The 24174-nt window shown below is 43.3% G+C and overlaps 1 protein-coding gene across 2 annotated transcripts in view; it reads left to right on the forward strand.

The window, feature by feature from the left end:
- TBC1D22A (TBC1 domain family member 22A) overlaps window positions 1-24174 on the forward strand; it is a 449980-nt gene that overhangs the window by 85505 nt on the left and 340301 nt on the right. The window contains exons 6-7 of one of the 2 annotated variants that reach the window (XM_090042105.1): window positions 1300-1428; window positions 6235-6297. In XM_090042105.1, the coding sequence (XP_089898231.1) occupies window positions 1300-1428; window positions 6235-6297 (192 nt within the window). The remainder of the gene's footprint in view (window positions 1-1299; window positions 1429-6234; window positions 6298-24174) is intronic. The other variant, XM_090042106.1, reaches the window with a different exon arrangement.

The raw sequence follows: 24174 nt of genomic DNA on the forward strand, positions 1-24174 counted from the left end.
TGAAAGACTCTTTCTGAGGATTATTAGCTTCTTTGGATACTGTACAATTCCATTGCAAAATTGTAATGTATTGCTTTACTATAATATGTAATGCAAAAGCTAACTCTTCTTTTCAAAGGCCAGTCAGTAGTTCTGGTATCATGTAATATAATGCCCTGGTCCTCTTGTCACATGGCCATCCAAAATATCAATCATGGCAAGACACAAATCACCACACTAAATGCTGTTTGAGTAAGGGCTAAATGGAAGAAACCACTAGTCCCAGCTCTTGGGATTGATTTGGAATGGATTTGAGGTTTGGGGGTAGAGATGAGTAGAGGACACTAGAATTTGTATTGTGCGAAGTTCTGAGGAGGACAGGTAAATTATTGTGTAGAGATGAGAAAATACGGAAGCTTGTATCGGTGAAGGCATTGGGGAGTGATTGGGCACTGGAGGGGAGGGGAAAGACTTCTGTGGACATGAATTTGGGCTGTGGGAGTGCTGTTGGTAGAAGATTGGTATGGTCTTTGTATAGATTTTGAGGCATTGGATATGTTTTTGAATGCTGGTTCTTCATTAATGATTCCAACTTAAAATTTTGTTTTTTAAAGTGTTTCAAAATAACAGAGTCCAACATATTGGACCTATTTGGTTTAAGATGTTAAGAACAACTTACTGTATTTATCTGAAGTCAAGACTAGTTGAGTTTTTAAAATGACCTCACAATAATTGGGTTTGTAGAAAATTACAAATTTGCTATAATTTTCCATGTATAGAATATAATTCTTGTAGGGCTAAATTAATTGCCTCCACTGCTGTGGTGGGGAAAGTAGTAGCAAGATGAGGCAAGTGGCTGGAAAAACAATGCCAGGGAGGGGCAGGTGTTGGGGAGGTAAGAGGCAGACTGATCCCAGCCCCTTGCTCCCCTGTTGGTGCTTCATGTCCCTCCCCTGTCACTTGCCTCTTGGGGGAGGAGAGTGACTGCCCCCCAGTCACTTTCCTCCCTCCTGCCTCCACCCAGTTCCCAGAACATCTACTATAACTGCTGCTGACTCCAGGTGGCAGCACCAGTTTACAGCCCAAGGGAGGCAGTGACTTTGACTCAGGTCAGGGTCAGGGCTGGAGCTCCAGCAGTCACCTTCTCCAGGCTAGTACTCAAATCCAAAATAAGGCCTTTTCTCTCCTGCATTGAATAGCTTTCAATAAATATGATGGGAAGCAACCTGTTTTTGTTTTTGATAATTATATTTGAAAAGATTATATATAGGGTCCAATATAAAATTTATAAAAATATTAATTGTTCAAAACATTTTTCAGGGTTACCTTCCTGCAAATGTGGATAGAAGAGAAGGCACTTTACAGAGAAAAAGGAAAGAGTATTTTGCTTTTGTTCAACAATATTATGACTCAAGAAATGATGAAAATCACCAAGACACATACAGACAGGTAAGCAGTTATTGAAATGAGCTTATGTGAAATCCTTATTTTAAAACTTCTCTGAAAAGAAATCTCTTTGGTGTGCTTCAGTTTTTTTATATTTATTACTACTTAATAATGAGGCAAAATATTTTGATAATGGAACTAGTCTCAAGTTTCAGCTAAGGAAATCTAGGTGTCATAGTTTCATAGTTTCTAGGGTTGGAAGGGACCTGAACAGATCATCAAGTCTGACCCCTACCCTGGGCAGGAACAAATGTTGGGATCATAATACCCCAGCCAGATATCTATCCAACCTCCTCTTGAAGACTCCCAAGGTAGGGGAGAGCCTTGGGAGCCCATTCCAGAGCCTGGCAGGCCTAACTGTAAAGTAATGCCTCCTGATATCAAGCTTGAACCTGCTCTCAATCAATCTGTGGCCGTCATTCTTTGTTATCCCAGGTGGTGCCTGGGGGAACAGAGCCTCACCTATTTTCTGCTCATCCTCCCTAGTGAGTTTATAGATGACCACCAGACCCCCTTTCAGTCTTCTCTTGTGGAGGCTGAATAGATTCAGGCCCTTTAGTCTATCTTCATAGGGCCTGTCCCACTGCCCCCTGACCATGCAAGTGGTCCTCCTATGGACCCTCGCGAGGTTAGCCACATCCCTCTTGAAGTTCAGTGCCTGGAACTGGTTGCAGTACTCCAACTGTGAGCTGACCAGCACTGCAGAGTGGGGAAGGATCACTTTCCTGGACCTGCTTGTGATGCATCTGTAGATGCATGACAAGGTGTGGTTAACCTTACTGACCACTTCCTCGCATTGGCAGCTCATGTTCATCCTGGAGTCAGCAATGACTCCAAGATCCCTTTCTGCCACCGTGTTGACAAGAGGGGTGTTCCCCAGACTATAGGTATGTTTCAGGTTCCTTCTCCCTAGATGCAGCACCTTGTGCTTGTCTGGGTTGAATTCCATTCTATTCTCATCTGCCCACCTCTGTAATCTGTTCAGATCTAGTTGGATTCTCTCCCTCCCCTCCAGTGTGCCCACTTCTCCCCACATCTTTGTGTCATCAGTGAATTTGGAAAGCGTGCTTTCCTTGTCCACCTCCCAAGTCACTGATAAAGATGTTGAATAGCACAGGCCTGAGGACTGAGCCCTGGGGAACTCCACTGCCCACATCCCTCCAGGTAGAAAATGACCTGTCCACCACCACTCTCTGGGTGTGAGCATCGAGCCAATTCGCCACCCATCTGACTGTATAGGCATCAATGCTGCAGTCACCTAGTGTTTTTTTATCAGCATGGGGTGAGAAAGTGTCAAAGGCCTTCTTGAAGTCCAGGTAGACTACATCCACCTCAGTGCCCGCATCGAAGGACTTTGTGACCTGGTTGTAAAAGGAAACAAGGTAAGTCAGGCAGGATCTGCCCTCAGTGAACCTGCATTGGTTGCCCCTGAGCATTACCTCCCATGCTGGGCCCCCTCAGATATGTTCCTTGATAATTTTCTCAAAGGTCTTCCGAAGGACCGAGGTGAGACTAACTGGCCTATAGTTAGCTGGGTCCTCCTTTCTCCCCTTCTTGTAAATGGGGATCACACTGGCTCTTTTCCAGTCCTATGGGACCTGGCCAGAGCACCATGAGTGCTCATACAGCCGTGCTGGGGCCCGGCTCTGACCTCCGCCAATTCCCTCAGTACCCTTGGATGAAGAGCATCTAGACCTGCTGACTTGATACACGTCCAGCCCGTCCAGGCGTTCCCTAAATAGATCGTCCCTTACCCTAGGCATGGCATTGTGTCCCCTGAGCCTGTCCGTAATCCTAGTGGGTGAGTTGTCCCTGCTCAGAAATATGGAGGCAAAGAACTCGTTGAAGAGATCAGCTTTTTCCTTTGCTTCAATCGCCAGATTGCCAAACCTGTCCTGTTGGGGGCCCAGGTTACCTGGTGCTTTCTTCTTGCTCCCTATGCATTTGACAAAAGACTTTTGGTTATCCTTCATTCTGGTTGCCAGGCCTAGTTCCATCTCTGCCTTGACCTTCTTGGTTAGATTTTAGGAAACACTTTCTCATTAGGAGGGTAGTAAAGCACTAGAGCAGATTACCCAGGGGTGGTAGACTGGGCACTGGTTGGCAGCAACAAGGGCCAGGTTCAATTTTGGGGTACTAAATATATTTTCCTTGCCTTAAGCCCCCACTCAGACTACTGGGGAAACATTAAATGAATTACTAAGGTGTCCCACATGAGCAAAAACCCTCTTCTCGCAAGTAGTGTAAACACAAATGCTCAAATTTATTACAGAAAATAAAACAAAAGAAAAGAAAACATTTAAATATAATTTTAAAACACTATCCACTACAAAGCAAAGTCTGTAGATGGCACCTTCCTGAGGAGGCTTCACGCATGCCCATTCAGTCTGGGGCTTGGGGTTCCCCAAATTGTAGTTCTGGGGGTCTGCATCCCTATACCAGCTGAAGAGGAGGGCACACACGAGTCCTATGAGCTGCTTGTTGGGTTTACTGCGCCATGGGTAACTGCTCAAGAGTGTTGGTCTTTCTGCATTGCAAGAGGTTCTGTTGCTCCTGGAGAAGCGGTAGAGTGCTGACTTCCACTTCTGTAAGGTGCCTTTGAGGGGTTAACTGGTTTTTGTTAGCATACTGCACCCCAAAATTCCTAGTCCCAGTCCCAGCTCTGCTGGATAGAAAAATACAAAAGAGCTTGGAGGAAAGGTCAGGCCTAGCTTGGCTTGGGCCTGAACTACATCTAGTGCCCAATCACACTGCTTGGTTGGGACATAAACTACAAAAAGGACAAAAGGAGGCCCAGGCCCATCTCAACCTGAACGGGGCAGCAAAAAGCTGACCAGGTCTGTACTGCACTGAAGCCTGGATAAACAACAAATTGTGCCATGTCTCACCCTGGCTTAAATCATGCCAGGTTTCACCCTGGCCCAAATCTGCCAAGTCAAACATATGGCTGGAGCTCAACCACACAGCTAAACTGAAATGCAGTAGCTGTGAAACAGCAAAAAGGGCCTAGGCCTATGGCTGCAGCAGCCTGGACATCCAGTCTCAGCTATACCACAATGTTGAGGCAATACAATCCCCAAACACAGGGGCCAGTAACTGCTGGACCCATTTCTGGGCAGTTTGCTCCAGGGATTAATATTCCCATGGCATTTAATCAACTTAAGGAAAAAAAAAGGTGGGGAAAGAGGAAGGAAATAGGAGTCTCAAACTCTGAGACAGACTTTCTCTCTCTGTACCTGAGGCTTTTCCATCCCATAGCTTTTGCTTGCCTCTCCAGTGAAGCGGGGGAGGAGGGGAGAACCCTCCATAAGTAGGTTTTCTGGCTCCTAATTTAGCTGTGCAGCTCTAGGTAGCCCCAGGAGAGAAAGCTAGAAATTTTGGTTAAGTTGTTCTTGATATATCTTACATGACATCACCCAAGCCGTGTCCAGTTAGAGAGTGCCATGCTTCAGCCTATCTCTCTCTCGTCTGCCTAGAGGATCTTCTGCTTCCTCTGGTCCCAGCTTGCCATGTGCTGAGCACAGGGGCCAGAACAACAGGAGCCATCTTGTTCACACAAAACACACACGCACACAAAAACACAATCTATGACCCAGTGTGTGTGTAGGTGTTACAAAGACGATTGGAGATTATATTTTGATAATACTTAATTTTAAATGTATATATGCAGTAGTACAGACTTCATGATTTGATACGTCTTTCTTTACTGTTAGCAAAGGAGTGAAGTAATTCAATACTATTGCAGATGTGTGGAAAGGTGGAAATACCTTCATATTCTAGTGGCCACCCTGCTGCTGCAAGACATTACTCTTTCACCAGGAGAGAGAATAATATTATTTATTGTTTGTTTATACCAGTGAGGGCCAGCCTTTCTGGCAGGTGCCACAAATTAGCTTTGTACTCTCCCTGATTGCCACGCTAGTCACCTTCCTCTGATTTCTCTGCTGCTCTGATTCTTTTTTGCTTCCTGCCCCATGCTCCATATGTAATGTGTTGCTCTGGTTTTTGCTTCCTCGCCTGTCTGCTGTTGTGCTGCCTGTCCTCTCCTTAATCTGCTATGTGCTGTGCAGAAGCTGCCTGTGTCACTGGTGGCACTCATATGGGAGGTTGTGGCCACCTTACATTCACAGTGAGGAAGCTGTAATTTAAAATTGCTGCTTTCTTCAAATTGTTTAATTCTGAGACTGAAGAGCAGTTTACTATTTGTAAATCAAAACATCAATTCCTACTTGGGTTTACACTTCTTCTTAGACTCTTTCTCTAAAGATTAAGCCATCAATGATAGCTTCCCTCAGGTGCCACTACTAGCAAGATACAAAATTAGAAAAGTTCTTCTTTCCTCATTAGTTCAGGCATTGCACTTTCATATTAATCCTATAGTGTAATTGTCGTTAATGTTACTTTATTAGAACCAGGGAGTATGTTTTCCACTGTTACTAAAGTCGATATTTGGAATTTGACAAATAAGACTACAATTTACAAGCCTTCATGGTGTCATATAACATTCTGTGCAGTGAAAAGAAATGGTGTTACCCTATTTTGGCCTTTTATAATTTCTGAATTACTTAAAAATGTAGGGCCTGATCCTGAGAATTCAATGTCATTCCTGTAACATCTAGCTTTTAGGACAAAACTGGAAATGTTTTATAGTCGGAATCTAAATGGTAGCTCAAAATATATGCTTATTTTAACCATTACTTTAGTAGAAGAAATAAAAATTAAAGAATGTTAGTATGTATTTTTGAAGTGTATTTGTTTTTCCTAAAAAAAAAAAAAAGCTTTTTTTTTTTTTTTGTTCTTTCCGATTAGATTCATATAGATATTCCCCGCATGAGTCCTGAAGTTTTAAGGCTTCAAGCTAAAGTAACTGAGGTAAGAATCATTGCCCAAACTTTTAGTTTTCAAATAATTAGATTAGAAATCAGTTGTCCTTCTGAGAGTGTTTACTACTAATGACTTTATTGATGCTTCAGCCATCTTGGCTTAAGATCAATTTTTGAAAAGTAAATAATCAAGGTAAAGACTTGAAATGGTTACAACTTAAACACAGTAATAAAACAGATTAAAATACTAAAGAAAGATTAAAATGATGAATGATCTCTTTTGGATTAAAGCTCCATTACTTGAGGTGTTCCTTATGATTTTTTATTTTTATTTTTTAAATTTATTTTCAGACATTTTGTCCCATTTTGTTATGACTCTTTCTGTGTAATTCACTCTTTCTCTGTGTTTGTTTAATGCTGGTAGATATTTATCTAAATCATGTCAAATCTGAATATTTGAGAAGTGCAAGCACAAAAAATACATTATTGGTGACAGTATAAAATAATTTTTTTCTGGCTCTTTTTTGGATTCTTTCCTGTGTATTATTGGTTCATTTTTCTTTTTCTGTTTAGTTTCTGTTTTGGCTTGTTTTAATTCTTAGTGACTTGTGCTTACAATGCATGATTAAATATATACATCGGGTAAAATAATATAGTTTGACATCTAAAAATGTGTGTCTAGATTAAGGGCACAGACAGAAGTTCAGCTCTCTGCTGTAACTCGGAATGCTTTACAGGAAGCATTCTGAGCTGCAGTGATCTCCCGGACCAAACAGAAATTCACTGTTGGCTCTGGGGGGGAGGGGAATTTAGCTGTTGGCCCCAAGCCCCTAGCAATAATGGCCCCTCCTCCCTCCCAGCCTGTCCCTGTCTTCAGAATGGGGGCGGGGGGAAGAAGTAGAGGGAGCTCATTCTAGGGGTTCCTCAATTGGCACTGGACGGTGGGGTGGATGAATTGGAGCCCTACCTCCAATATGCCCATCCTACCCTGCAGAGGGGGCTGAAAAACCCCCATATCAAACTTCCTCCACATCCCTTCTCCTCTCCTGTTCTGAACACAGAGATAGGCTGGGTGGCAGCACAGATGAAGTTAAAGAAGATGCTGTGCTTTGAAAAGGCTTCACCTGAACCCCCCTGCAATGAGAGTTTAGATTTTTTCCAAACCAGCTGTTTTTAAGCGGTGTGCAGCCATGTGCTTGTGTTCAGTCACAGCTATAGATTGCGTTCTGTGGCCGGGTGAAAATTGTCACTTCTTTCTGTGCCCTTAGTCTCCTCACTTAGAAATTTTATAGCATGTAAGATTTTTACATCTTGGTGGTCATGTTTATCATCTAATTCTCTTTGTTGGAGTTTGTAAATAATAAATGCTGTTATCATTGTGGATTATAAATGTTCCTTCATATTAAAGCATTTTAATGGTGGGATTATACAGGTAGTTGTGATGTCTGAGGGAAGTGACACTTCCCTCAGACACTTTTTACAGTTAGGGTGGCCAAAATCTGGAACCAGCTTCCCAGAGAAGTAGTCCTTGCCTCTATCTTGAGCAAATTTAAGAGGAGGTTGGATGATCACCTGTCTGGGGCCTTGTGACCCCAGCATTCATTCCTGCCTGTGGCAGGGGGTCAGGCTAGATGATCTGTTCAGGTCCCCCCTGACCCTAGCTACTATGAAACTATGAAAATCTGTAGAAACAAAACAAACTTTTAAAGTTGGTTGAGAAAGTCATTGCACTTGAGAAGAATGACTGATTACTGCTAAGAGATGCCTATGATGTCTTCCAATTTTTAATTTTTTCAACGGACAGAAAATTCCTGTGTGTCCATTTACATAATAGATTGTAACAATATAACTACTCCATTACCAGAGAGATCTGTCTTACGGTAATACAGCTAGAGACATTAGTGTTAAAAGGATATTGATAATTAATCAAGATAAGTGCATTTATGTGGTTGAAATTTTCCAACATTAAAATGCATATTCATTTTTTAAAACTGCACATTGTATGTGAAGGGACAATGGGCTATAATATGTTTGTGGTAGCTTGAGTTATAAAAGGGCCACCAAGCATTTTTTCGCATTATCTTCTTAGAATGTCCAAGGAATTATATGTGAATTTGGGTAGTAAATTATTGCAAATAAAAGATTGTTCTTAGGCTATTGTTTATTACCAGTCATAATCTTGAGAGAATTTTTATAGCTGAGTTATAACCTCTGCAATCAGGCTGGTATAATAATAATAATAATAATAATAATAATGCTGACAGTCAGTTTCAGCACTACTAGGTTCTGCCAAATAAAACATTGTATAATTATTGTTTAATAGAAATTAGCATAAAGAAGAGATGCTGTATTTGGATTCAGGTCTTTACAGCTGTTGATTAATTCACTTTTTCCAGTTAGTTTATGAAGATCATGTATGTCAATCAAACTTTACAAACTTTAGTTAAGCAGCAATGACTCTATGTTAAACAATTTCAGATTACTTTTGAGTATTTGTTAAAAAGAGCAGTGTTATTTATGGACTGCCCCTTTTATTGTCCTTTGTCCAATAATTTTAGTTCTAATTGGTAAATTAATATAAGTGCAATTTAATGTCCTGTTGCTGATACCTTTTTTTCAATGATTTATTTAGTAAATCAGTGTCACTTTAAATTTTCTAATAACTTTAAAATAGGGGCGGGCAATTATTTCGGGCAGAAGGCCGTTTGAGTTTTGGTGAGCTGTTGAGGGCCGCATGGGTAGCCCTGCCCCTTCAGTTGCTCCGCCCCCTGGTCACCATCTTGGGACCAGAAGTCCCGTCCCCGTCCCCCCCAACCCCTGACCTTTGCCACTGGAAGTCCCTCCCCTTGCCCCTGGAAGTACTCCTTTTGGAGACGTGGCCTTGGAACCAAAAGTTACACCCTGTCATATGGTCTGTGTCATAAGCCCCACCCACCCAACACCAAACCGCCCCACTCACTGTATCTGTCCCAGAATCCTCTGCCCTCATCACATGATCCCTGACATCAGAAGGTGTACCCCTTGACTGGGAAACACTTCCCAACACCAGGACCTACCCTCACACTGCGTGGCCTGCTCTTGGGGCCCTAAGAGTTCTGCCTTATGGGCCACGAGGCACAGACACAACTTACGAGGTAGCAAGGAGTTGTGACCCCTCTAACATCCTGCCCCAGCGGTGGAGTTTCAGGGGCATCATACCTCCCCCAGCATGGAGCCAAACCAGTTGAGTCAAGGACTGCATACAAAGTCTTTTAGAACAAATCATTTTAATGAAGTATAAATAAAGTATCATATACTAAAAATGTGCTAGTAACTATACTAGGTGCAGGTGTGCCAGTAACTGCACTAGGAGCACTGGGCCTATGTACCTACCAGGGCCCAGCCTACACCATGCTGCCCATGGCTCCAATGGCAAGCAGTTCTTAACTACAAGGCCCTGACCTGCATAGCACAGCAAGGAGCCAGCCCTGTCTGTCCTGTTTTGGCTCCAGCAGGCAGTTGCCAGCTGCAAGCCTGGACCTGCATGTGGGCAAGGAGCCAGCCAGGGCCACCCTGGCAGCACCTGGTTCCCAGCTACAACGTCAGGACCTCATGGCCAGACCTATTCCCTCCCAGCAAGGGTTCCTAGCTGCAAGACAGGGGCTGGCACCCCACAGCACAGCAGAAACCAGCCCAGCATGCCCTTCCCCTCACCTGTGGGGCAGGACCTGGCTTAGCCCCTCCTTACCTGCAGGACAGCAGAATGTAGCCCAGCTTCCCATCCCCTGACCAGACCCCCTCCCACAAGCAAGGACCCAGCCTACCTCATCACACCCCAGGCATCAAAAGCTGGCCAACCTCCTCACCCATCACTGGTGCCAGCATGACCTGGTCCTGACCCATCCCAGCCACCCCCCCCAACGTGGCACAGCAGAAGCCAGCCCAGGCCCAGGTCCCCTCACCAGCGCAGCCCCCTTCAGTGCTGTAGGCCCCCTCCCGTCCCGAGCCGCAGGGGGCTCAGCCACAGCTTTCTCTCCCTGGTGAGGCCTGGCTGGCCCATCCTGTCCCTTATCAAGTGGCAGCTTCCCCACATGCTGCTGCACTTTCCCCCTACCTGTGCCAGCTGGTCCCAAGAGGCAGGAGGCTCCACTGCCGCTTCCGCTGACCAGTGCTGACCCAGCCGGGCTCACCCTGTTCCCAGCAGCACATGGGGAAGCTGGCTTCAGCCACATGCTGCTCTGGATGGGATGGGCTCAGCTGGGTTGGCACTGGCCAGGAAAAGCGGCATGCAGCTGAAGCCGGCTTTCTGTGTGCTGCTGGGGACCGGATGAGCCTGGCTGGAGCGGCAGGGACTTAGCTGCACTTTCCCCCCTACTGCGCCGGTCAGTCCTGAGCAGCACACAGCTTTGCTGCCACTTCTGGCTGGTTCTGACCTGGCTGGGTTCGTCCCGTCCCCAGCAGCACATGGAAAGCCAGCTTCATGGGATGGGATGGGCCCAGCTGGGTCAGCACTGCCCAGGAAAAGCGGCATGCAGCTGAAGCCGGCTTCCCACATGCTGCTGGGAATGGGATGAACCTGGCTGGGTTGGCACTGGCCAGCAGAAATGGCGGTGGAGCCGTGTGTCACTCAGGACTGACCGGCGCAGGTAGGGGGAAAGTGCAGCTGAGCCCCTGCTGCTCCAGCTGGGCTTGTCCTGTCCTGAGTGACACACAGCTCTGCCATCACCTCTCCTCCCTGGTGCTGACTGGGCTGGAGCTGTGGCCCAGCTGTTGCTTCCCCTCCCCAGTGCTGACCCAGCCCCAGCAGTATGGCATGGCATCGCGCAGGGAAAGCCTACCCAGCAGCCACTTTCCTGGGTTTACCTGCAGGGCAGGGCCCTTTCTAGTCTCATGCAGGAGGCAGAACTGGCCCAGACGCACCTTCCCCTCACTGGTGTCACAGGTTCTGGCTCAGCCCCCCTGCCCCTCCCAAGCTGCAAACGTGGTCTGAGCCAGGAGCGGGGTGAGGCCAGCAGGGTCAGGCTGAGGTCTGGGTTGGTTACCTTGCAACCAGAACCCAAGTAAACAGCCTGAGGTGCTGCAGCAGGTGGCTGGTGCTGTCAGCTCCCACTGGAGACTTTTAGAGAGGCAGCCACCATTACCTGAGTTTTGAAGAGGCTCCATGGGCTGGAGGGAAGTGCTTGGTGGGCCGGATCTGGCCCACGTGCCATATTTTGACTGCCCCTGGTTTAAAAGCATTCATAAATTCATGTTTCTTATAGTAAGCATAAATTTTATGGAATTTTGAATATCATACACTTGAAATTCACATTCTAGCTGATTGTTAATACATGAAATTGGTAAAAAGCTTGTAAGTTTAGTGGAGTTAGAATAGACTGGATAAGATAGCACTTTACATGTATAGCCATTTTTACTTTGGCCATGGACAGATCCTGGATTAACTAAAGTGGGGTGTGGGAGTGGGACAAAGCATAGTTGGAGTCCCTGGGCTAGGGAGCTGGGCAGGGAGCAGGCATTCAAAGCAGGGTGGGGGCACTTGTCCAGTTCTACTGGCACGACCCCCTTGGCTGATCCAGCCATGGGAGAGTCCCAGAGCCGCTCCAGTCCTCAGATGTCCCCCAGTTGGAAGCAGGCTCTGAAAAGAGGAACTTGTATGCTCCTGCTACTATGCAGAGCTAAGCTTGGCACCTCTGCAGCCTGTGGCTAGAGCAGGGCAGGGGTGGTTTTGGGGCACTCTTCATGTCTGCATCAGTTGGGCCAGTGGTGGGGGAAGGACTCCTTCCATCATCTGGCTCCCAGCCAGCAGGTGACCAGTGGTAGGAGAAGGCAGAGAGCAGGTGCTGAAAAAGGAAACCTGATTGCTGCTGCTGCTGCTGCTGCTGCTGTCTGCTGCCAAGCCCTACACAGCTGTAGCTTGTGACTGGAGCAGTCGGGAGCAGCTCTGGGGATCCCGCTCCATTTGGGTCACTTGGGGATGGCAGTGGCAGAAGGGGGTTTGTGGCCACACCTGTGTGGCCCTATTAGATCTGCCCCTGCTGGTGGCTTATGCCTTCCCTCAGACCTTATATTTTATTTTTGGGAGAAAAAAACTTTTTTCCAGCATAGAAAAAGGTGTGTAGCCATTCAAAGGGTTTTCTATGAAAGAGAAATGGAAGTGCATTCATTTTTCCATAGAAGAGCCAATTGGGAACATCTTTCTCTTCCTGCACTGACTTGAAATGGCTGTCTGTTTCTCTGGTTGGTAAGGTCCTCCAGTATCCTACAGTCCTTTGCGTGCTTTTTCTCCTTCCAAGGTGGGGGGAGGGAGAGAGCTTGGTCCTAGAAAGCCCTTGTCAGGGAACAGACCTGCACTGCTCTGTTGCTCACCTCCCTGAGAGCACCTAGGGAAGAGGCAGCAGGCAGGCTAAATGGTGATATTTTTTCATAGGTGGGACTAAGGAACTGAATTGGACTTCTGCAGCTACATCTGCCTTGCTTTCCACAAAAAAAATGTCAGCCCAACCTGCTGTTTCTCATTTCCTATCCAGAACCAAACATCTGCTCAAGCCCTACTGTAGTTTACTCTCCTTTCTCTGGAGAGCAGATGAGGGACAAAAAAGCTAAGCCACTGGGGAAGCAGGAGGTGATACAGCATCCAAAGTTGTTGGAGGAGCCCTGGGGGCTGTTGGCCTAAGATGGTAATGATGCAGTAGCAGAGCCCCTCATATAAAGCCAGCAGCATGTGAAAGGGGAATGGGATAGAGGTATGTAGAAGGACTGAGAGGGGGAGCAATAACTGGATTTGGGGGCTGCCTAACAGAAACCGTCATCTCTTTCCCTGGTTCCCCCCCCGCCTTGCAGTTTTGGTTCTGTTCCGTTGCCACAACCAAAAACCTAGTCCAGGGTCCCCTCACTCTCCCTAAAAGGCTGGAAAACTGTCTTATACTTTGAATCCACATTGAGGGAATATCTTTGAAAATAAGTTTTGTAGTTGAAAGTGTCACTGTGAGGCAGTGTGCAACAAAACTTACAGGTATTCCATGTTATAATAGATCCATTACTTGTTTGTAGCATATTTCACACAATGGCAGGCTTGGAAATTGAGAGAGATTTCTGTGATTTGGATTTTTTTGTTGTTGCTTGGACCATGTTTGAGGTAAGAAAACAGTTAGGTGTATGATTAAAAAGCACATTCCTTCCAGAAACATTGTGCAGTTATTTTAAAGAATAATAACATTTTTAGGTTTCATTGCACTGTGTTTTCTCAAAAAAGCTTGAAAACATCAATATGACAGCACTTAGGAGAATGACCATCATAGAGGCAATCAGAGGGGCAATCTTCTCCACCCCTATTCTTTGTGTTTCCGTTCTTTGAAAAATGAAATGGCAGTCATTTAGTATCCCTAACTTACACATTTGCAAGCGTATGTCAGCTTGTGATAACATAAAATTGAGCAAACCAGATCTGATGGTCAAACCTACAAATTAAATCTAGTTAAAATTTGCCATGGTTTGAGTAAAATTGGAGTCCTTTTCATTTAAAACCCCCCCAAAAAACTTCAGCCTCCTGGGTTGCAGGAATATTCTTTATTTTACTTTTGTATATAAAAATACCCAATAACTACATTATTGCACATTTTAATAAGCAGTAAGTTCATTTTTAATCCAATTTTATTTCTTGTACATAAGCATAGTTTAAAATGTGTTAAATATTGACTTGATAAATAGTTCCTTAAAAATGCCAGTGGACAGATTTTTGTATATCTGAAAATTCCATGTGTAATATACACTAGAAGAGGATTGTAAACTAAAAGTATGTACTTTTCCCCCAAATTGTTAGCCTTTGCATGGGTTATATACATAAAACAATGCTTTTTCAAATACTATATGCTGTTTGTCTTTTCTGCATGACCATGAGGGCTACCTCAAACTTCAAACACATTGTAATGCTATGTTTTTTATTTTTCCTTTGAGGTAAGAAGCCTTTGTTATATTGTGGGAGGGAAAGTTAATGGAAAAGTAGGAAAAAACCTTGTGATATGGATTTACATTGTTCTTTTACACTTGTTTCAAATTGTATCAATGTGTTAAGGTTTTTGCAGAATGCCTCTAGCTTGTACATTTTCTGAACATTTTGTTAGTTGGTATAGTAAGAGGTGACAACTGAGATTTGGACTGCATTGTGCTGTTTGTTCTAGATATTGAGATCTCTGCCCAAATGAATGAGATCTAGAGAGGCAAGATTCAAGGATATAAACTATGAGCAGAATGAACAGTTTGAGCTGAAAAAAAGTCTCCTGAGACCCACAGTGATATTATGATTTAGTTTAATTTTTGGATCTAATTTTTTATAAGTTGAAAGTTAGATTATTTGAGGGACTAAAGGAATGTGTAGTAGTTTGTGAGATATGGCTGGGGAGGAAGGGGAGGAAGGAAATATTAGAGCCTAAAAAATGATAGCCTTTTGACTGCTAGTGAAAGTGGCAGGGTTATAACAAAGATCTTGTCAGCTGCTTACGGGATGGAGAGAGCTATAGAAAATGTTCTGGTACCATCATTGGTGTCTGGCAATTGCTGCTGCAGATCCTGTTTTTTTGGTTTTTTTCTTTCTGAAGCTCTCCCCAACATGTCTCCTTACCTGAATTGTTAAAGGTGTTTTGCTTTCTCATTCATATGCATATTTTTATTTTGAAGCAAAGTACTATATGTTAAGGATACTACTTAGAAAAAAAGCAGTATGTTCTCTTTATAAATCGTATAGAGAGATCCTTTTGTTTTGTAACTGGAATTACGAGTAAACCCCGTAAGGTAAGATGAGGGAAAGAATGTCAGGAAGGTGATAAGGAAAGGGAGATCTACTGTGACCCGTAAGGAAAAGAAAGGAACAACATGGGCTACCTTTGTTTTATAACTGTAAGAGCTCTGCTGGTTCTGTTGCAATTGAATCTGTCAATTTATCCATAATAAATACCCTGGTTGAGGGATTAATAACTGTTATAAGCATGACTTACATAAATTTGGTTAGTCATGTGGACTGTTCTCTTTCTGATTTATTGTCACTTTGTGAGCTAAGTGTTTAATTAGGTTTTGACAGAATAGATTTTAAATGCCTTCAGAGCTTGTAGTCTATCATGTACATGCCAAGTGTATGGAAAAATGAGACCAGATGAATCTTAAACTTGATGGAGCAAAAATTGTTTTTAATATTAATTTTACTTTTTATTCTTTCCCCTTTAAGCCTTTCTTTTTAATACTAGATAAAACCAAAGAAGTAGAACAATGAAATTATAATGAAATATAATGTATATTCAAGGTGTGAATTCCTTTAAGATGATGAAAACCAAGATAAGTCAATGTTTGTACAGAAGCTTATCAACTAGCCTTATTAACGAAAACCATGTATCATCAAGTGAGTTAAATTATTAGAAAATGAAAAACAGGCTGATAATGGCAAATTTCATGTGATGTCATGGTTCATTCAGATAATCATCTCAAAGTTTTTGTTAATGTCACTAGGAATCAGGTTTAATTTTTTTTTCTGGTATGTTTTTTGGGATTATTGTGAGAGAGATTCCATAGTAGATGGTATTATATTGAGACTTAGCAATAGCTTCTGTCTTTTCTGAGACTTAGACCCAGCAGCATTTCTGCTTCAGAGTAAAATTACTAAGCTCAGGGGTTTTTTTTTTTTGAATGTATACATACATCTTTATACTGTTCAAAACTCTAATGGATTGGTTTACTATTTATTGTACGAAGGCACCCTTATTAGGTATATGATATTCCTCTACGTTCAGTCTGTTGCATTCAGTTGTGGAGCACCCTGTGCCCAGAGAATAGTTAGAAAACTTGTTTCAAAGTGCCTTAAAATCCACGTGCATATTTGTATAATAACAAAAATTGTGTATTATTTAGTCATGAAACTGTGATACAAATTTGGAGTCATTTGAGTAAGGGGATCTTGAAATACTGCTCCTTAGGAAAACTGTGTGGTAAATATTTGTTTCCTACTTATTTTTAATAATATTTCTGTTTACTGACTTGTACTATTACACTGACCCTATCCACAAAATGATATGGCCTGAAGGATATAGGTTTTGGCAAGGTTTGACATATATTTTGCCCTATTCAGTAAGCACTATCAAAATAGCTATAAGGAGTTTATAAAAACAACTCCTGTGATAAAGAAAGTAATTCATGTGTATATTGTGAGATGGTTGCTCTGTGGCAAGCAAGAGGTTCAGTTGTTGTTAGCACGGAGCCGATACATATGTTGAAACCTAGCACTTGTAAATTCTAGACTTGTCCTTGACAGACTGCAGTGTCTACTGTGCATGTTACTGCTCAACTCCTTTCTGTTTAGCATCAGAGGCCTAAAAAGGGGGCTTCTTATGAGATTTGCCCTAGGTGCAGAAAATTATTTGAATCAGTATTGCAAATTGCTCTTGGATCTTTATACCTTGACAGCTTTGAACGTTTCAGTGCCTTGTCAGGGTTGATACATTCCTTAAATACTGGCCTCCAGTAAAGATTTGTTTTTTAATATTCTGGTTAATCTAAAAGCTGGATGCATTAAGAGAGAATCTTAGAAATTAGAATTTTTTAGCAGGTCTTAGCTAGAATTTGCAGACCAAGTTTGGGTCATGTAGTCAAAGTAGTCATAAGATAAAACCCCCATAAAATGGCTTATAAGAATCTAAAGTTTTGGTAGTGATATAGAGAATACAAAGCACTTATGTCATAAAATATATATTGTGGGACAGTCCCTGAATTCAGCTGTCAGATGGTACCGAGTGCCAATTCTCATAGATTGCAAAAACTATTGCACTGCAAAAAAAAAAAAAAAAAAAAATTAGAAGATTGTTTGCATTTCTGAGATTTGTATTATTATTGGAAGGGTTTGAGGTATTGCTAGGCAGCCTTATCTATGCCAAAAATGCTTCCAAACCCCCAATTAAAGTTCTTGCAGAAAATAAAAGTTAGTGCAAAAGTCTAATGACATATATCAGAAATATGAAATACCGTATTTTGTCACATACACAGGTACCTTTAACCACCCCCTCCAAAATTGGGGTGTATATTTTAAGTGGGGAATTTACACCCCCCCAAAAAAACCCCCCAAACCCCCAACAAAAATAAAACAAAAGGAAACCTGTTTATGTCATGCAGCCTCCAAGATGGTGTAGACCTGTGTTAATCTTCTCACAGCCATCGGTATTGGTTGAGCATTGTAGCTTGTGCCTGAAGCAGCAAGAGGACTGCTGGTGATATCTTCATAAGGCTTATGATATGGAAACAATGCTGTATTTATAGGAACTTTATATAAAGAACCATTGTGTATTTGTGGGAATTTTGTCCTGGAGAGGTCATGAAGGGGAGAACGGGAACCATCTTTATTAACAATAACCAAATACTCTTAACTCTAAGCAGAACAGCAACCAATTTAGTTTTTAGAGTAGCTTCTGCAACTAGAAGTATTGATGGGTTTAAAACAGAAGTTGATGGACTCATTAGAACTAACTTCACTAGCTGTACAGCACCTTCTGGTGTTGCATACGGCACATTGTCTGAGACTTGACTGTGCATTTGGTTAACTTGACAGCAAAATGTTTTTCCATCTGAAGTTTAGATCTTATGTGATACTAGTCCTGTAGCTCCCAAGGACAGATACAGGCACCCACTACAGCCCAGTGGTATAGTTTTAGATGTATGCAGGTTCAGTCGTTCTTATAGGTAAAACATCTCGTTTCTTGGAGAAATGATTTTCTTCTTCTAGTATTTGGCTACCATATCTGGGTGGAGCTGATCCAAACAAGTTTTTACCTGGCAGTTCATTAGTCATTTTGCAGGACTGTGACCTGTAGCAATGCACGGAGTTGCATGTTGCTGTAGTAAGAAATTAGCTAATTTTTAGTTCTAATCACTTCAATTCATTCCAGTTCACTTCAATGCATCTTCAGTAGTTTGGACCATCTGCTCATCTTGACCATTTGATGTCTGGTAGAACGGCACAGATGTGGTGTTACTGATAAGATTCCTTTCCATAAAGTTTAAAAAATTTTCAGATGTGAATTGCACAGCATTTTCGGACAGTGATATCTGTGAGACCATGAGTTTGCAACCAGCTGCTGTAAAACTTGGATTACAGTGTGTGAATTCTTTGAAATGGAAATGTTTTTGACTACTTTAAGAAAGAACGAATGACAATAAAGAATTTCAGCCTTGGAAAGGGCCAGCAAAATCTGTGTGCAGGCACAATCATGGTGTCCTGGTCACTTTCTATGGAAGGACTGGAGCCTTAGTTGGTATATGGTGTGTAGCTTGGCATGGTTTACACCTCTTTAGTATTTGCTAAATATCAGCATCTAACCTTGGCCACCAAATGCAACTTCTGGCAAGCAAAAAATCCCTGGATGTCCTGCTTGGAAGGTTTTGAGAACCTGTTTGTCCTGCATTGAAAGTGACCACTTGGCTACTCCATAGGCATCCCTAATCAGGGAAAATTCATGTTGATGTGTAATGAATATCGTAATTTCATTTGCGGCCTCTTTTTGAAGTCCACCACTTCTATGCCCAGTTTAGTGCTCAGGCTAACACTGGATCCTTAGTAGTTATACAAACAATGCCATCTGCCTGGAGATCAGCATCAGAACTACAGAGATTGGAGGGACAGTAAACTCAGCACAAGATAATAGCAAATGACTCAGTGCATCTGTATTTGCTATCAACTTCCCAGGGTAGTGTTGAATTTCAAAGGTATATGCCTTTGAAAAGTAAGGATCAAAAAGCATACATGGTGAAATGATTTGGAGTGTTGGTCCATTCTTGGTGAATAACCTTAGCAATGGTTTATGACCTGTCACAATTGTGGATATATTGTGTATATATGTAGTCATGGAATTTCCTAACCCCAGCAATGACTGCAAGAGCTTCTCTATCAATTTGGGCATAAATTTTCTTGGTCTTAGTCATGGTTCATGAATAGTAGGCAATAGGAGCTTCACATCCATCATTTTGGAAGTGACCGAGATCAGTCCCTACTCCATAAGGTGAAACGTTGCAAGTTAACAGAAGCGTCTTTTCCGTGTTATAATGAACTAACATGTTGTTAGATGAGAACAATCACTTCACGTCATTGCAAGTCTTATCATGCAGTTTAGTCCATTTCCAGATGGCATCCTTATCCAAGAGACAATAGAAAGGCTCAGTAACTGTAGCCTTGTCTTTTAGGAAAGAATGGTAGAAATTAAAGCAGATCCAGGAATGCTTGCAGTTCCTGTGTAAATAGCACAGGCTTGCCTTCATAGGCACCGAGTTGTTTATCAAAGACCTTGCTGAAATCCCTAAGGACATTTTGTAAGGTGTCTGCTATGATGCTCTTGTTAATTTGATACCCAGTGACTGGAACCATTCTTTTCCTAATAAACTTACTCTCTGACCTTTGGCAATTATTAGGCAGAGGACTCCTCAGTTCTGTCCATAGTGGATGTTAACGTTATCTAGACCCTTTGAAACTATTTGTTTGTTATGATCTACAAGCTGGGCTTTGTATGGTACAAAAAGTGGACAATTTCTAGGCCAGAGTGAGTTTGTGTGTCTTTTCTGATATTAAAGTAAACTTGGGTTCTGAGTTTACACCTGTAGTATGGGAAGCTCCTTGAAGCATCACTGTTGTATATGTCCTCTTTTGTGAGGTTGGTGTTTCCACATTAATAATAAATGCAGTAGTGTAGGCATCTGGAGACAACTCACATTCTGAAATTTCTTTGAATCAGCAACAGTATTACTGATAGCTGAAGACACCCTCCCCTTGTTTCCTTCTTCCTGGATGCCTTGGACTTCTGACAACAAATGTGTTCAATGTGACCCTTGTGTTGGTAATAGTGGCAGTCAACATCATAAACAACAGCATGCATTGTGTCTATGATTTTCCCCACAGCTATAGAAGCTTCTTTGGGGAGAAAAAATTGTATTGTGCATAGGTGGTAACTTCCTTGGAGATTTCTTCCTTGAATGTTTTGGCTGATATTAATTTTGCTGAAGATGCTCGTGCAAGGGGCTTTTTCTTGAGGTGTGGTAAATGTTAAATTATGGTTTGTAATTAATCTATGTTGTAGGGCTTCGTTTTGAACCCCACAGACAGTCCCTAAGAAGAGACTCCAGACCAGTACTGAAAGTACAGTTCTGAGAAAATTGATACAAATTTGAATATATGCATTAATTTCTTCCTCTGGCAGTTGATATCATTGGTTGGTTGAAATGGTGACTGATTTTGGATGGGGTTGGTGCAAAGTGATTTTTTTTTTTTTTAAAGCAATTGGAGGATCTTGTGGTAGGACTTGTGGGCCTTGGGCAGAGATACAAGAGAGTAAATAATGCGAAAAGTCTCTGAGCCAGTGACACTAGGTAACAGTTCATGTTTCTGGTTATCATCAGTAATCTTAACTTACAGGTGCTCTCTTCTTAATGGTCATATGAAGGTTAAATTACACTTTATTCAAGAACATAAAGTTATACCCTAAGCAATTTCAGTCCCACTTTGCAATCTGAACTATACCAGGATCCATATCTGGCATGCTATAGTTTGCTTTAAAAGGCTAGGTACAGATGTTATACTTATCGTGCAGTAAGCTCCAGAAAGTACTCTACAGCTGTAACCAAACAGATACTTATGGCACACAGTGCTTAAAAATGGTGGAGCCTGCCCTAAGTTAACCCTGGATAGATGTGGTATCATACTAAAGCATATTTGGTTAGAGTTTTATTGAAAATTGTACCAGATTCATACATTGTAAGGCCGGGAGGATCCTTGGAAGATCATTGGGTCCAGGTCCCTGCACCAAGCAGGAAATAACTGGGGGTGAGGTGACCCCAGTAAGGTGACTGTTTAGTCTCCTCTTGAAGATTTCCAGGGTAGGTGATTGCACCAGTTCCGGAGGGAACTTATTCCACAGTCTGGACACCCTGACTGTGAAGAAGTTTTTCCTAACATTGAGCCTGAATTGATTTTTGCAGAGTTTGTGGCAATTACTCCTGGTTTTCCCCTTGGGTGCCCTGGTGAACAGTTACTCACCGAGCCCTTGATGTACTCCCCTAGTGTAGCGGTAGGCTGCTACCAGGTTCTCTCTCTCAGCCTTCTTTCTTTTCTTCAGGCTGAAGAGTCCCAGATCCTTCAGCCTTTCCTCGTATGGCTTGCCTTTTAAGACTGATCATATGGGTGGCTCTTCTTGGACTCTCTCAAACTTTATCACGTCCTTGTTAAAGCGTGGTACCTAGAACTGGATGCAGTACTCCAGCTGTGGTCTCACCAATGTTGAGTAGAGCAGAAGAATCACCTCCTTGGCTTTGCTGGAGATGCACTGATTGATGCATGCCAGAGTCTTATTTGCCCTACTGGCTACAGCATTGCACTGCCACCTCCTATTCATACTGTGGTCTATTATTACCCCCAAGTCCCTTTCATTTGTGGTGCTAGTCAGTTTGGTGCCGCCAAGCCTGTAGGTGTGTTGGGGATTTCTCATCCTGAGATGGAGCACTTTACATTTCTTGATGTTGAACTTCATCAGATTCCGATCTGCCCAACTTGCTAGCCTGTCCAGGCCTGTCTGTATCTGTAGTCTATCTTCAAGCGTGACCACGCTTCCCCATAACTTGGTGTCATCCTCAAACTTGACCAGTGAGCTCTTCACCTCCACATCCAAATCATTAGTAAAGATGTTGAAAAGTACTGAACTGAGCATCGGCCCCTGTGGGACACCGCTTCCCCCTTCTCACCAGGGTGACACAGATCCCTACTCTCTGGGTTCTGTCTTGTAGCCAGTTTCTTGCTCACCTGATTATCTCAGAGTTAAGCCCACATTCCTCCAATTTTCTCATGAGGACATTGTGGGATACTACGTCAAAGGCTTTTTGGAAGTCAAGGTATACGTCAACCTGCTCTCGTGTCCAGGTGGGGAGTTCCCTGGTCACAGAAGGAGATGAGTTTGGTAAGGCAAGACATGCCTGTGATGAAGCCATGCTGGCTGTCATTCAGAATCTTACCTTCTGCAAGTTTATCCCAGATAGTCTCCTTGATGAACTTTTCTAGGTTTTTCCCTAGGATGGAAGTGAGGCTGATTAGCTTGTAGTTACCTGGGTCCTCCCTCCTGCCCTTCTTGTGGATGGGCACAACATTGGCCCTCTTCCAGTCCTCAGGGACTTCTCCAGAGTGCCATGAATTGTGGAAGAGTTTCACCAGGGGTTCTGCAATGTCTTCGGCCAGCTCCTTCAGCACTCTCAGATGGAAGTCATCTGTTCCTGCTGATTTTGTGTACAGGAAACCCTCGCTATTCATGAATCCGTTATTCACAGATTTGAATATTTGTGGTGAGCTGCACCAGTGGGGTGGGTTGGGGCGAGCGCTGCTGTGGCTCTCTCTGTCTCTGCACCAAGCTCCTGCCTCTGTGTAAGCAGGCACGGAGTACTGCGTGGGGCAGGGGAGGGGAGAGCTGGGGAGAGGAGTGGAGAGCAGAGCTGGGCGGGTGGAGGCGGGGAGCGTGAGTGCTAGGGATGGGGAGGAAGGCAATGGTGGTGGTGGCATCTTCTCCCCTGGAGGCAGCGGCAGTTGGTCCCCAGGCCCTGTGGTGGAGCCCTGGGCCTCCAGCTGTTCATTGGGGGGGGCCAGCTGTGGGGTCTGATGTGGGATCCCCTCAGTATTCATGGATTTTGCCATTTGCTGGGCTCTCCAGAACGGATCGCCCGTGAATTGTGAGGGTCTCCTGTATGTCTCATTTTTTTTTACATTGGTCATACACCAATTCTATGGAAATAGTAGAAAGGCAATTAATCCTACTGTGCTCATCTTGTGCTCTACCTGGCATGGTTTCCCCTTTGTCCAGTGAAAGAATGAGGCGGAGTAGTCATTCAGGAGTTTAGTTTTCTTCTGGGTACCGATAACCAGCTCTCCTGAGTTGTTGAGTAATGGCCCCACACTCCCATTTGTTTTCCTCCTGTTCCCTGTGTATCTAAATAAGGATTTCTTGATGTCCTTGATTCCCATTGCTAATCTAAGTTCAATTGGCATTTTAGCCTGTCTTGTCTGTTCCTTACAAATGTGGGCTGTCATGGAATAGTCCTCCTTGTGCCCGCCCTGAGCTTCTATTGTTTAAAAGCCTCTTCTTTTTTAAGAGGACTGTGATTTCCCTGTTTAGCCAAGACAACTTCCTAGCCCTTCTGTTCACCTTTTCTCTGTGTGGGAATGGACTTCCTTTGTGCTTCAAGGATTGTGTCCTTAAGGAACAACCACATTTTGCCTTTGGTCCCTGGTCCCACAGCGCATGACCTACTAGGGATCTAAACTTGTTGATATTTGCATTTTTGAAGTCCAAGACTTCAGTCCTATTATCCGGTTTGTCTACTTTACGTCAGACAGTGAACATGATAATATCATGGTCACTGTTGCCCAGACTTCCCTCTGTATTTAAGTTTAGTCACAAGACTGTCTCCTTTGGTCAGGACCAAGTCTAGCAGGATGTCACCTCCAGTTGGCCCATGCACCTCCTGAATCAGGAAGAGCTCCTTGACACAGGTCAGGAAGAATTGTGATCTAACTTGGCCAAGTGTTCCTCCAAGGAGGTGTCCGGATAATTAAAATTGTCTGTGACGACCATGCCACATGCACATGCGGCCTCACTCCATTCTTGGGTAAACTCCAGATTGAGTTCCTCCCCCTGCTTTGGTGTTCTGTAGTATACACCTACAGTTAGATCTCTCTTGCTGCCCCACCTCCCCGCAACTTGCCAGAGGGTTTGAAACTGTTCATTTTTTTGAGCCATTATCAGCCTCCAAGGAGGTATGTACTGCTCTTTCACATAGAGATCAATGCTTCTACTTTTCTTCCACACCCAGTGCCTTCTATGCAGGGTGTTAGCCCTCTATAGCTACCTTCCAGTCATATGAGAAGTCCCACTAGATCTCCGTAATCCCTACT

Source organism: Crocodylus siamensis, chromosome 4 (genome assembly GCF_052110815.1).
Source record: "Crocodylus siamensis isolate JL-2025a chromosome 4, ASM5211081v1, whole genome shotgun sequence".
Taxonomy (NCBI): domain Eukaryota; kingdom Metazoa; phylum Chordata; order Crocodylia; family Crocodylidae; genus Crocodylus; species Crocodylus siamensis.